Genomic DNA, 15,328 nt, shown 5'->3' on the forward strand with positions numbered 1-15,328 from the left:
TTGGTAAACATGTAGACCACATTCTTTTTACGGTTTAGATTTGTTTATTGTAAGTTTTTTTTTTTTTTTTTATGGAATTGAATTGATGATAAAATTCAAATTATGTCTTTAATGTCAATGTTAATAAAATTATATTTTGAATGTCAATGCTAATTCAAATTATTATATTATATAAATTATATAACAATATATTTATTAAAATAGTAATTTGTATTTGTGCGACGCACAAGTTACACACTAGTTAATAATATAACAAATAAGTTTGTATATAATTTAAAACTTTGAATTTATAAAAGAAAGAATTAAACCCTATCATCCATCAATAGCATATCTCTATCGCATAAAATTTATGTTTAATATTCAGATCAGACAGAAAGCAAAGTCGCACAACTCTAACAACCAAATTCCACGACTCCTTTTTTGGAGAAATTGAAGTAACAAAATCTGGTTTTTTTTCCAGAGAAAGATAAACACAAAAATGAATAATGGATCTTTGGTAAAAGAGAATTAAAAGAGAATTGTGTATATATGAGATAACATGAATGATATTTATAAGAGAGGCGTCGAAAATGGGAGATTATTGAGGTGAGACGCTGAATTAAGAAAAAAAATCTAAATGCACTAAGAGAATTCATAAAATAAAATAATTTTTTTAATTAAATTAATTTGAAACGATTTTTTAATTAAATTAATTTGAAACGGTTACTAAAGTAGTGTTTACTTTTAAAAAAACTGTTAAGTCGTGGTGTAATTGATTGTATTTTATTTTTAATTCATTCTTCTTATTTTTTAATTGGCCACTTAATTCTCAACGGACGCATCATGCCAAATCGTAATGTAATAGAAGTTTTATTTTTTTCTTTAAAAAAAAATATGCACAATGAGGTGGTTATTTATATTAATAGAAACTTTATATTTACTTAACACTCTATTTAACTGACACGTGTCAAACTGACCAAAATATCACGTTTGATTTATTATATTGCATAGATGTTGTTTTGATATATTAGGTGGTGAAAGATCTATGGATCTAATAGGTAATATGTTACTTGATTTGATTAAATGATTTGTATTTTCTTTGATAATATTATAAGTTATTACATTTGAATAAATTGACAAGTGGTAATCGTATGTGGTTTGTTATGAGTTATTTTGAATTTATTTATTTTTTAAAAAAGTATTTTAAGAATTACTAGTTGGCGACTCGTCTTAAAACTAACTGAGTTTCGTCTTATTTCATCTCGTCTTTATTGAATCTACAAATAATCAGATTTGATCGAATTAAAAGACGAGTTATGATCTAAAATTAACCGATTAAATATTAAAATCTAGTAAAAGACACACAAAACTCAACCCTAACATGTCTTATGTATTATGTACGCTTTTGGGTTATTCAATATAATGTCTGATTTTTAAAATTGATAATAATAAAGGCTAAAATTGTAATATATGATAATTTTAATTTGTAAAAAATATGAAGATCCATGATGGGTGTGGGGTTTTAAACATAGATACACACGAACTACTAATTTGCAATTTAGACACTATTTTGCGATCCAAACAGGGTATTCTTCTTCTGGTTTAAACACATCAATCAACGCAACATTGGTGCGAAAGAGAGTCACAGTGCAATACATCAAAGTGGAAAATTGAATCCACATGTCAAAGAATCAAATGGCTGCACCGCTATCGCGGTTCGGCGTACTTGTGGCGCAACTTGAATCCATAGTCTCTTCTTCTTCTCACAAATCTCCCGAACCACTTCTCTGCTTCGATCTCCTCTCCGATCTCATCTCCGCCATCGATGAGGACACTAAGGTCATTTCCATTTCACCATTTCCGTTCGTTCTCCTTTGGCTTCTTCATTTTCCCGCATTTTTCTTTACGTTTATATGAGATTTGTTTTAGTTTCCATTGATCCGACGAGTTACTTCGTGTTCGCGATTGCATTTGCTAGTATCTCTTTTTTTTATAGTAGATTTACTCTGCATTTGATTGCATCAGTTCGGAGTAACCGTTTATGTTTAGTGATTAGATTAGTTAAACTATTATTGTCGAATTCAATGTATGCTGAATAGAATAGTTTTAAGACTTGAACTGGTAACCTAAGGCCTGTTGGATAAACAACTTAATTAATCAGTTATAGCATAAGCAATTTATTTGGTTTGAGATTGCATTGATCCAGAGAGTTATTTTGTGTTCCTCACTTTGTTTTGATTCAATCGCGATTGCATTTGCTAGTATCTCTTTTTTTGATAGTAGATTTACTTTGCATTTTGGTTGCATCAGTTTGGATTAACCATTTTTGTTTTGTTATTATCGTTATGTGATTAGAATAGTTAAACTATTGTTGTCGAATTCAATGTATGCTGAAGAAAACAGTTTGAAGATTTGGATTGGTAACCAATGCATGTTTGAATAGACAACTTAATTAAGTGCTTTATAGCATAAACACTTATATCATGTAAGTGCTTATGTTTAACTTATTTTTGTAACAAAATATAGAATAAAGTCAAACTATTTTGATATAAGTTATAAGCTGTGTTCATAAGTTATCTTGGAGAGTTTGCAAAAGTAAGCTGAAAACAATTTAAGAATGTATCATAAGCTGTTTCTATCGGCTCTCCCAAACAGTATCACAAATGTTTACTTTGACGAGTTACTTTGTGTTTCTCACTTTGTTGTGATTCGTCCATCATTGCATTTTCTTGTGTTTTTTTTAGTAGATTCACTCAACATTTTCTTGTATCAAATTCAATCTATGATAAACAGAACAGTTTGAACTTTGAAGATTTGAATTGGTAGCCTAAGTCTAAGATGAAGCTCTTACTGATTTTTAAGAACTGGATCTTATATATAATCTAAAGCTCTACAACTACCAGGAGCTTCGTTGTTATTCATTTGTAACTTCTCTAGAAAGACTTTGGACATTGGTTATTGACATGTGGTATCTGATTACCACTCTATCAAGTTCAATGTATGCGGAACAAAACAGTTTGAAGATTTGAATTGGTAACCAAAGGTTCTGTTTGGATAAACAACTTACTTAAACACTTATAGCATGGACACTTATCGTATAATTGCTTATGTATAACTTATTTCTATAACAAAAGGTAAAATAAAGTCGAACTATTTTTATGTAGGTTATAATTTGTTTTCATAAGCCATCCTGAAGAGTTTATGGAAATAAGCTGAAAACAACTTATGAACATGTTGTAAGCTGATTCCTTACGCTCTCTCAAACTATTTCACAAATGCTTATGTCAAAAGATAAGGTTAATAAGCTAATTCAAACACGCCCTGCATCTAAGATGAAGCTCTTACTGGTTTTTAAGAATGGGATCTTATATATAATCCAATGCTCCACAATTACTGGGAGTTTCAATGTTATTCATTTGTAATTTTTCTAGAAATACTTTCGGCACTGACTATTGACATCTGATGTTGAAATATATAATCTCCAGGACAATATTTTGGTGTGGCAAAGGAGATGTGAGGATGCATTATATTCACTACTTGTTATTGGTGCACGACGGCCTGTGCGCCACTTGGCATCGGTAGCGATGGCAAAAATCATATCAAAAGGAGATGGGATATCAGTTTATTCTAGAGCAAGCAGCCTTCAGGGATTTCTTTCTGATGGGAAGAGGAGTGAACCTCTGAAAATTGCTGGTTTGTCGAAATTAATATTTCTTGAACTTTTAGATGGATATTATATTGGTTCATTGTTTATGATGGATTCTTCTTATAGATGTTGAACATCCTTGTCCAAAGAAGACTACTATTTTTTAGTTATTTATTTTATGATGATGTTTTTCCTGTCCATGTTTTCAAATAAACTTATCATCATAAATTCATAATGCAATGCTTGTATAGTTTGAAGCAGCCATAAGCACAACACGGACAAGAAGCCATAAACACAACTCTATTCTATAATAACAAATTTAGGGGAAAACACACACCCTTAAGAATGCAAACATTCCACTTCAACCACACAAACCCAAAGGAGTCAGGACTGTATGCCTTGCACACTGTCTCAATTTTTTGTGTGCCATTTCCACTGCAAGTGCAACCTTCATAACATCTAAAACCTACTCTACAGTACAAGGGCACACCTTGTGCTCCCCAAGAACCCCAACAAGGTTGGTCCGAAGGGAAGCCGTCTACTTATAGCATGTTTGGTATGGTGTTAGTAACACACACACCGCGCGTCCATTGAATCTTCATTTTCTAGCTTCCATGGTTAATATGTTTTGGGAGTTGGGATGCGAGAAAATGTGTTGTCACCACAAATCCAAACAAATGCATATTATGGTGCAAGCACAGGTGTTATTTTCTTAGGGGGGCCAAGAACAGAACATTATGAGAAATCATAAGCACAATCCTATCCCAAAGTAAATGTACGAATGGAGAAACACCCAACTGAAAACTGTAGCATAATATTTTGACCTCTTTGTTTGTTTCATTGCTAAAACCTGTGACCACAGGGTCCCAAGGGCACAGCCTTGCATCTGCTTCAATTAAGAGAATATGCTTTTTTTTTTTGCATTTTCTCTCTGAAATAAACCAAGTGAAATGCCTCAAAACAAGCCTATCACAAAGCAAGTCAAACAGTAAAGAAGTATGGACTGAATCAAATCTCTACAGACAATTAGTTTTCATTTTGATTTTGCACGTTTTCTTTTGATTGTTACTGTTATGGCACAACTTTTTACACCATATTCGGGTTATATTTCAGGTTGCATGTTTTTTATATTGTATTGCATTAATTGTTCATATAATTTGAGATTTCTTTGTTTTTAGCCCAGATTTTTTTCCTGAATATGGTGTTATAATCTATAGGGGCTGCACAATGCTTGGGAGAATTGTATAAGCACTTTGGCAGAAAAATTACTTCAGGTTTGCTTGAAACAACGATCATAACAGCTAAACTTATGAGATTCAATGAGGTATTTCCTTACAGCTTGCATGTTTATTGTCAAAATATGTTTCTGTTTAATATCCCTCAAGCAGTTGAATAGAAGTACTAGTAGGGATTCAGTTATATAGGAGTACTAATAGGGATTCAGTTATATAGGAGTATTAGTAGGGATTTAGTTATATATGAGTAATTATAGGATTTGGTTGTTTAGTAATCTAGTATAAATATATCTGATGTATTACCAATATATTTCAAGTTTCAATAAATATAATTTTATTCTAATTCTTGACATGGTATCAGAGCAGGTTCTGATTTTGTGATCTGTCTTTGTGCTTCACTACCGCTGCCGGTGGCGGCAAATGCCGCCGGCAGCACCACTTTTTTAAAAAATAAGGCATCTGAATTCTGTAAAACCCACTTAACAACATTTGCACCTTGCACAAGAAAGCTTACATGTACTAGAAGAACAAGAAAAGCTATGAAACCAATAGCAACAATTACCACGTGAGTTGGAACAAACATCACATGCTTGTTTAGATTGGAAGCAATGCCAACAACTGGCAGGTGAACTGCTAGTTGTATCTAACTCTTCTTTATATGAGTCGTGTCTAGGAGTATTTGTCTTCTCAAAACTGTTCCTCTCTGTTTCTGTCAAAATAGGGGAGGCACGGTCATTGCTTTTTGTATGGCTACAGGTGCAACAACTGCAGAACAACCACCCGCAATGAGAACACTTACAGCTTGGCCATGTACAACAGCAGGTCGGCCATTTATGGTGGCAGAACATCCAACTATAATTACAACATAAGCTGAATCGTCGTGAATCCTTGTTTAATGGGACAAAGAGTGCCCGGTGGCTCCACTCTCATTGGAGAGACTTGACACACTTGACTTTGAAGACTTGGAGTTTGCATCTTGATGAAATGTTTCTATGTTGTTGTGGTTTTCACTGAGCTTTTGGTCAAATTTGAAAGATTCTTCTGATGTTTCTATTGTTTTCAAATTCTTTATGTCAGCACTTTTTCTGGCAGTTTCTATCTCTTCAATTGCAATTGATGGGGTTCGATTAAACATACTTAGTTCTTCAGGTTTGATCAATTCTTCCGACATGCGTAATTCACCAAACTTAAAGATGCATCAGATGCGGTGAATTTCAACACATCTATTCCAAAGAAATCATCTGATGATGTTTCTGACAAAGAAGAAGAACTTGACCTTCTACCCGACGAAGATAAGCTTTTGGTGCCATTGATATTTATTCCAGGCTTTAATAGGACTCATGACTTATTTCCGAGAGGCAACTGTACATACTCAAGAGCTGTTGGATTTGCTTGTCAAATGTGAAAATAAAACTCAAACTCGTATCAAGATTGGACTCAACTCAAAGATGCCTAGCAGGTTTCCACCTGTTATTTTCTACACCCCCAAGGAAATTGGAGGGCTTGGAATGTTGTCTATGGGTCACATTTTGATTCCACAAAGTGACCTACGATACAGTCAACAAACAGACCTTGGTGGTTGTGCAGAGTTTGGGGGTCCTGTGTTCAAACCTCTTTTTGAGAATGCAGAGTCAATTGTGATTGGAAAGGAAACTTTCTGTAGAATGTGTATATTATTATGAGTGTTCATGGTGTGATTGAGTCTAAAAGTAGGTTAAGCAGTTGTGGTTTTGGAGTTTCATCTGCTATTCCTGTTTTTTTGTTCTTACATTATTGCGTGAGAATGCATGCACCTGTCTCCGGTTCACCTCTGCAAGTCCTTTCATGATGTGATGTACTGATCGTGCCTTTATCTCCCTGAAGCATGCCGCTCTCTCCTTGAAACATATTCAAGTTTAAATATTTTGAGTCTCCAATATTATTGTTTTGAAGCTTCCAAATGCAGTCTTTTAGAAGAACGAAGCTTGCTTTGTTCAATTGCTTGCCATGAATTTCTCTCAGACTGATGATCAATCAAGCTATCTGGCTAGGCTATATTTATATCAATTTTCTCCGACTTCAAATGCATCCCTGAGTTGCCTTTCCATCTTTTTTATTATTTTGTGGAGCAAAACATTGTTTTCTTGTAGCAAGCTAAAGTTAAGCTTTAGCTTGAGGGGGAGTGTTGTACCATTGCCGCCTGGACGTTTTGTCAATAGGAGGAGGGAGTGTTTGAGTGACAGGAGTAGAATTACCGGGTCATTAGGTGGGGGAACAGATGGGCCAGAATCGCTAGTACCTTATTCATTCGCCATTTCAGATTCAGCTTGGTTAGTGTCTTTAGATTGTGAAGACTGACTATTACTACTTTCACCTTGAGCACTATAAGAATTCAGCATCAAATCCTTTGCCAGTTTGTCATGTTCTTTGTTGTCATCATAAGGAGTCTGCTGCTGAGATCGTAGCCTTGCGTTCCGAAGTTTCAATGCTTGAACATTATCAAGAGCAAACTCCACTATCGACCGATGTTCAGGACCACAAGTTTCAGGCTTAGAAACACCTGAAACCTTGTCAGACTCTTTAGATGCTTTATTATTTGCATCCTGAACCTTTCTTGCAATATCTGCTTCCTTGTCAAAATCATCTTCAGAAGGAACATCTTCTGTCTTCGTAACCGCAGTCAATAGCTATGAGACGAGTCTCAAACTATGATCCATTGAGTTTTCGGATGACACTTCCATTGTGGCCCTTGCTTCCGCATAAAACTACCGCCTTCATTGTGGTTTCTATTTCTTAGCCACCTTCATTGTGGCTCTTTTTGCCGCCTTCATTGCGGTTCCGTCTTCATTGCGGTTTCTATTTCTTAGCCACCTTCATTGTGGCCCTTTTTGCTGCCTTCATTGCAGCAATTTGCGATTTCTTTTTGGCCTAATTTGCACTCCATATAACTCCTCCCATGACAACCTTGTAGATCTTCTAACTAAAGGGCTGAACAGTAGCAACTTTGAAAGAATTGTATTCAAGCTGAGAATGGAGAACACCTATTCACCAGCTTGAGGGGGAGTGTCAAAATATGTTTCTGTTTAATATCCCTCAAGTATAGGGATTCAGTTGAATAGGAGTACTAGTAGGGATTCAGTTATATAGGAGTACTAATAGGGATTCAGTTATATAGGAGTATTAGTAGGGATTCAGTTATATACGAGTAATTATAGGATTTGGTTGTTTAGTAATCTAGTATAAATATATCTGATGTATTACCAATATATTTCAAGTTTCAATAAATATAATTTTATTCTAATTCTTGACATTTATGTTTAAATCTCTGAGGCACAGTAAGTGGTCTAATAAAATTGGCATATAAAAGTTTCCCTTGGTTGGTATTGTTGGTTTATGCATACAAGTTTCTCTTGCCCAAGAGTTCTAATTTTTTTATTCTACCTTTTAATTAGTTTTATCTTTTGATTGTTTTTCCATTGTTTGTTCAAGTTGAAAGTTTCATTATTTGATGTGTTTTAATATATATTAAGATTTAAGATGCCTGAAAACTAACTGTTGAGTAACAAGATATACTTTGTAAAGCTTCAATATGAATCATATCAATTATCTGAATATTCTGTTTTTCTTTTTCATTAATTGTTTATCAGACGAAATACGTTATATAGAGTGCTAATCCTACACCCAAGTGTAGGTTAGCGCTAACTGTCCAAAAGCTAATCCTGTGCATAGGTATGGCGAAGGATAAACCTACAGCTCTCCTCCACAGCTGTCTAACTACAATTAATTGCACTTTACAAGTATTACACTAGTATTACTCTAATATACACTTTTTAGCTACAACATTTAGGGATGACAATTAGATCTAGACCCAGTGGGTACCTGCAAAAAGTACCCACAATGAGTAGGGTAAAAATCTGCATAATAGGTATGGGTATGGAGACGGGTAATTATCCGCAAAATTAAGCAGGTATGGGTGCGGGTACGGGTACTATAGTACCCACCCTACCCCGCACCTGCACTTGTATAAATATATTATTTATTTACTTATTATATTAGTGTTTAGTTTAATTAATTGTTTTCTTTTATGTTTTAACATCTATTAATATCGTTGGACCACTACAATATTTATAATTGAAAGATAAACGTTTGCAAACTTTTTAAGAATCTGATTATGATAAATAGGTAAATAATTGTGATTTTATAACTAATAGTTACGTCTTATTAATCGTGACTTTATAATTATACTTGCAACTTTGTATCAATTATCTCAAATAATATTGTCGTATGACTTGCAACTTCATAAAATATAATTATCGATATTTAAATATGTATTGTAACGAGTGTTCATTTGAAATGTTTGAGTTATAAAATATTTTGGTTTATAATATTTTATGATTGGATTTAAGATATTTGAATAATTTTTAAATTTAATCACAACAATATCATTTATTTATCGATTTTTTTAGTTACAGTGTGGGTGATGGATATGGGTACGAGCACTTAGGTACCCAGAGGGTAAGGGTACGGGTATTAAAGTTGATACCCAAGAGGGTACGGACACGGGTATGGGTATTTTTTTAAATCGCGAGTATGGGGACGGGTACTATAGTACCCTACCCATTGCCATCCCTAAGTCAACATTATGTTCATGAAAAACTTTGGCTCTAGGTTGTGATGAATGTATGTTTACCATCACTAGGGAATTTTATTGTTTAAACAACACCTTCATATGATAATGAACAAGAAGCATTGACTAAGATCACAAAAATAAAAGACAAGGTTGTGTCTAAGGTACACAAATTCGAAACTGGGTCTCAATTCACCATTTTATCATCACCTTGGATTAAAATTTTCGAACATTTTATTTTCAAATGGTCCAAATCCAGTGACGGGCATACGGGTATAATGGTATCCATTAAAAAAAAAAAGAGGGAAGATACATAAGTTCTTTTCTGCCACCATTACACGACACCACAACACCGTGGCACCCAAGGCCACCCTTCTCCCCGTCCTTCTCCTACCGTCGTAGTTTCTAGAATGCAAATCCTTCTTCTCCTCCTCTTCCTTCTTTTATAGTATGTTCTTATGTCTTTGTGTCACGAAGATTCTAAATGACAATGACCTAATCACCAACGGTGAACCTATGCACCTTAAAAAAGCCCTCAATGTCCATCCCTTCCTCCATACTTGATTCCATGGCCTCAAATTTCGTCTTCATGGTGGTCCTCTCTCTTCGTTTCTCCTCCACCTCTTTATGTGCCACCCTTTCCTCTAATTCCCTGCCTTTATCGTCGAGAAACACCCACGCCATCGGCCTCCTCGGGAACCAATTTCATCATGAAGTCCTTTCTTGCGACGACGAGCTCTTCTCCTATCTCTCCTCCAACCTCATGTTTCATTGGCTTTGTTGTACACATTTGTAATTTTGTTTCCATTCTCTCCCAATTGTCTTCAAGTTCAATTGGTCCTTGGGTTCCTGATTCTATTTACCATCGATTAAATGATCACATCGCGGGTGATAAATCCTTGTCTTCACTCTATTATAGTAATATGCTCTTCATTGTTAGTTTGGTAAGTCAATTTTTTGACTTACCTTTTGAAGCCCATTGGGTTGTTGTAGTTTGCATCTTGTAGTACATTAAAAAAGCTCCAAGAAAAGGTCTTGTCTATGAAAACAAGAGTTGTACTCAAGTTATGCGATATTTGGTGTTGATTCTACTACTGATATGCGACCACTCCTGGTTATTGTATATTCATTGAGGGCTTATCTCATTGCAATGTAAGAAGCCAAATGTGGTTGCTAGGTCAAGTGCAGAAACAAAATTCGAGCCATGACATCGATTGCTTCTGAGCTCATATTGCTCAAGCAGTTATCTGGTGCTTAGATTTGGAAGGTTACGACACTCATTTTGTAATAATCAAACTACATTGTTTATTGCCTCAAATCTAGTATTTCACTAGAAGACTACGCATATTGAAAAAGAATGTCATTTTATTAGAAGATTTTATCTTGAGACATCATTACTAGCCGTGTTAGTTCAAATGATCAATTGAAGATGTGTTTACTAAGTCTTTGAGGGTCCTCGTATTAGTTAAATATGTAACATGATTGACGCATATGACATGATGTGAATATGTAGTTATGGTTGATTAGTCTCGTAAATATAGAAAATAGGGTAGCGATAGTATTTTTCATTTTATTATGAGTCATTGTATATATCTCATAGCTCCATTATATAATACATACGATTTCTCTTATTTTCTTTCTTGTTTTCTCTATTTCGATTAAGGAAGCACCTTTTTCATTGTAGCTAGCTCTGCTTTCTTTTAATAATTTTTTTTATGCTTCTCAAACTTTAGGAGTTTGTAAGACAAGAAGCATTATATATGCTTCGGAATGCCTTAGAAGGATCTGGTGGTAGTGCTGCTTCAACAGCATATTCAGAGGCGTTCCGTCTGATAATGAGGTCGGCCGCTGGGGACAAGTCATTTGCTGTGAGAATAGCTTCTGCAAGATGTTTAAAGGCATTTGCTAACATTGGTGGTCCAGGCTTAGGTGTGGCTGAACTTGACAACTCAGCATCTTATTGTGTCAAGGCAGATATTTTGTCTCAATTAATCTCTTTCATTTCACATATAAGCACATCAATTGATTGGTGAAGAATCATAGTAATATTTATGCGCCTTTGTGCTGCTACTTCTGATAGGCTCTTGAAGATCCTGTTGCATCTGTTCGTGATGCCTTTGCTGAAACTTTGGGTTCCTTGCTTGCTCTTGGAATGAATCCTGAGGCACAGGTTTCTATATATATACTTGTTTTCTCTAGTTTTCCGTTGACTCTTACGTTCTTCATAATGATTGCTCCCTAAATCGTACTAGGTTCAACCAAGGGGAAAGAGCACTTTACCTCAAGCAAAAAAGCTAGAAAGTGGATTGCAGAAGCATTTGATTTTGGCTTTCACAAAAGGTAAAATGCTTTTGTTTGGATCACTGTATTTTCTTTTGGCTAAGATGGCGAGAATATACTATGGTGGGTCCTTGCTTAATGCGACCCAACCTCCCCCCTCCCCTCAAATTAAAGAATAGAACCTTTGTGGGAAAATAATGAATCCACTCCTTTGTAAATAATTTAATATTTAAGAGGTTCACCCTACCAACCCTTCCTTTATGAAACTTTTCAAACATAAATAGATTCCAATAGCATTCTCAAATGCAATTCTAAAAAGCAACCATCATATCATAAAATGAAAAAATGATAATATTTTCACTACCTTTGTTTAAAATTTAACCAAGTAGTTTGGAGAATTTCTATATAGTCATGCACAAGTTGCCAAGGCTGTACCCAATTTTTTGGGGTTACCATTAGTCTTAAAGGTTATGAGATCTTAATTACTACATATGCGGGTGTAGTTACGACCTGCTTGTTTTTTTTTTAAAGCCAAAACTTTATTAAAAATAAAAGGAAAAACAAAAATCGGGGGACATAAACCTAATCTAGTAAAAAGAACAATGAAATTCAAAAAGACGTTCTTCAAATCATGCAAGTTTTCTGGCCCTTCGGCGAAAAATATATACTATAGTTTTCTTTTGCATATTTTTTCTGTTGCCTTAAAAATTACCTTCGTAATAGGCTCTTCATTGGTGGTAGAATGATTCTCTGTAAAAGACTCTTTACAGGCAGTAGAACGATTCTGCAAATCATTAGCATCTTTATCCTTAAATTTTTTTTGCAAAACCTTCAAATCATGAGCAATCTTGAGATGAATACTATCATCAATGGTAATACATTCAAATATGTCATAGCATCCACCAAATTTCTTGAATTTAAATTTCCTTCCAAATATTTGATGATTTTGGACAGTGTTCTTCTCTGAAATTGCATCACTCAAAAAATCTGTAATACGTAGATAATGAAGATCTTTTTGTTGTTATGTGCTATCTGAATTAGATAAGCTGGATCTGAACACTTCGTAAATTACATTTGTTTTTAGACATAACTCGACATCATCTTCTCCGGAAGGGAATAAATCTGCTACCACTTTCTTAATTGAATCTGAATCAAATTCTTCATCACGTTTCTTATAAATTATTTCCTGATTAGAGGGTGAAAATTCTTGAATAACCGTGTTGTCTCCTAATTCAAAGTTAGAGATGTGATCGACAAAAGAAGAATTAACAATATGATGAGTACTAACATCTTGATTTTCTTTGTTTGTTAGGGCTTGCTTGTTTAAGATTAATAAAATTGATTTTTACATTTATAAAAATTGGTTAGTTTTTTAGAGATTCTATTTAAAGCATAAGTTAATAATTGTTTATTTTAAACATAAAAATCACTCTTTTGATATTCCCTTTCATCTACTACACTTAGGACCCGTTTGATAATCATGATATAAAATTAGATAAAGATAGGATATGATAACACTCATTCTATCATGTGTTTGATGCCCAAAAGGTAAAGAGTAGAGTTTGTGTTTCTTTGGATAATGTGCTTTGGTATTTTATGTGAAGAGAGCTTTTTTTACAAGTTTACTACTGTACTATATAATGTAAAATAATAGCACATAAAACTTGTAGAGAGTCCCACATTGTCTACTGATACAATTTGAATAGTGTTTATGAACAAAGTAATAAACAAAATACTTTCATATATTATTACTACAATCTTAGGCTTTTTATATAGGAAAAGAAATTACAAAGGTACTACCTCTCCCTAATTATAAGCACCCTTTAGGAAATAAATGTGTGCCTAAATATAAGCACTATTTCAATTTACTAGGTGCTTTTATTATTATTTTCCATACATACGCCTTATTAATACTACTAATTTTCTTGGAATATAAAAAGTCAAGTTTAATACTTTCAAATACAAGGGTTATTTTAGAAAAATTAACTCATAAAATGATTACATTAACTACACTATCAACTTTTCTTAATAAGAGTGGAAAAAACAATGAGTGCTTATAAAAAGGGACAAAGGTAGTAATAATGACAGACTCATAAAATGAAGATAGCTTAATGCAGTTTTGGTCTATCTATTTTCACCAATTCACATAATTGTCCCCCCTATTTTAAAAATTGACAATTTTGGTCCCTCCATATTTTTGAACTAAAAAATGATAATTTGACATATTTTAAATGATGTGACATACGATTTTATGATCAAAATCATCTAAATGCATTAATTATTCATATGTCATTAATTAAATTAAATTACTGAAATGAAAATTTCCGAAGTTAAATGTTAAGTTTTTAGAGGGTTTTATTGCGATTTCATGGGTGTTAATCATTCTATATCATCATATCATATATCACGTTATTTAAAGTATGTCACATTGCTTGTTTTTAGTTACAAAATTAGAATGAATGACCAAAACTGTTAGATGTTAAAATACGAGGACCAATTTCGTGAATTGGTAAAAATAGAGGGAATAAAATTGCAATTAAGCCAATGAAATACACAATAATATTAAATAAAAGAGAATCAAATCTGATTTCCCTTGATTCTTCAGTAGTTTATAAGTGGTGGACATCCTTATTTTACAAGTCGGTTTTGTAAATATGAGTTAGGCCTAATCCAAAACTAAAGATGGTATTAGAGCAATAAAGCCTATCCATCGGCTCACCTACCACATTATCTCGCATCAAACCAATAATGTTTGGTATGAGGGGGTGTGGAGCACCTCTTACTTTACAAGCCAATTTTATATAGATGAGTTAGTCTCGATCCATAATAAAAAAAAGCAAAATAATATTTATTAAAATTTAAAACAATAAGACCAATAGAAATGTCCTTATGTATATCTAAAAATTACAAATGTACAATAGTCTCTTTTTTGTTTTTGATAACGCTTCCAATTATCCTGTACATTCTTTGTCGTCATGTAATGACATTAGTTACTTCGATTCAGCTAGTGGAATACGTTCAAGGCATGTTCGGATTGGCCTGACTCTATCTTGGGTATTCTTCTTACAGGTAAATGTTGAAATTTCTTTGACAGGTGTTCAGCATACCATTTGTTTAGAGGCATTATTCTAATCTTATTCTTAATATTTCTAGATTGGAGTTTTTAAAAAAATATTTGTAGATTGGATAGCATTGTTATTTGATTTTTTTAGGAGCCTGTTTTGCTTTATATTTTGTCAAGGGTCTACTTGCCCTTATTCTGCTGTTTCTGTATTTGGCCATTATTGAGTTCATTTGCTATTTAACAAAACCTAATTGTTTTACTTTGTCATTATTTTTTTATTCTTAATTTTGATTTGTTATTTTTTTTCCGGAACATTGATTGCTGTTCATCCTTTTTTATGCTTTAGATATGCTAGTAACATTTCTATCTTTTTACTTTGTCTTCATTTCTTAATTTTGATTTGTTCCTTTAATTTTTTATGGAGTACTTACTACTTTTCATTTCTTCTGTGCTTTAATTATGCTAGCTACTTTTGAAAAGAATTTTTCTGTCACTAATGAGAAGTGTTTTTATTGAGA

The 15,328-nt window shown here is 33.5% G+C and overlaps 1 protein-coding gene across 1 annotated transcript in view; it reads left to right on the forward strand.

Annotated features, from left to right (window-relative positions):
- The first annotated feature begins 1,499 nt into the window (after positions 1–1,499).
- Positions 1,500–15,328, forward strand: part of LOC101501748 (protein SWEETIE) — a 53,637-nt gene continuing 39,808 nt past the window's right edge. The window contains 7 exon segments of the mRNA XM_004489062.4: positions 1,500–1,818; positions 3,465–3,672; positions 4,843–4,949; positions 11,200–11,436; positions 11,547–11,636; positions 11,719–11,806; positions 14,751–14,815. Of these exon segments, the coding sequence (XP_004489119.1) occupies positions 1,660–1,818; positions 3,465–3,672; positions 4,843–4,949; positions 11,200–11,436; positions 11,547–11,636; positions 11,719–11,806; positions 14,751–14,815 (954 nt within the window). The 5' untranslated portion in view covers positions 1,500–1,659.

The sequence above is a fragment of the Cicer arietinum genome, chromosome 3, assembly GCF_000331145.2.
Source record: "Cicer arietinum cultivar CDC Frontier isolate Library 1 chromosome 3, Cicar.CDCFrontier_v2.0, whole genome shotgun sequence".
Taxonomy (NCBI): domain Eukaryota; kingdom Viridiplantae; phylum Streptophyta; class Magnoliopsida; order Fabales; family Fabaceae; genus Cicer; species Cicer arietinum.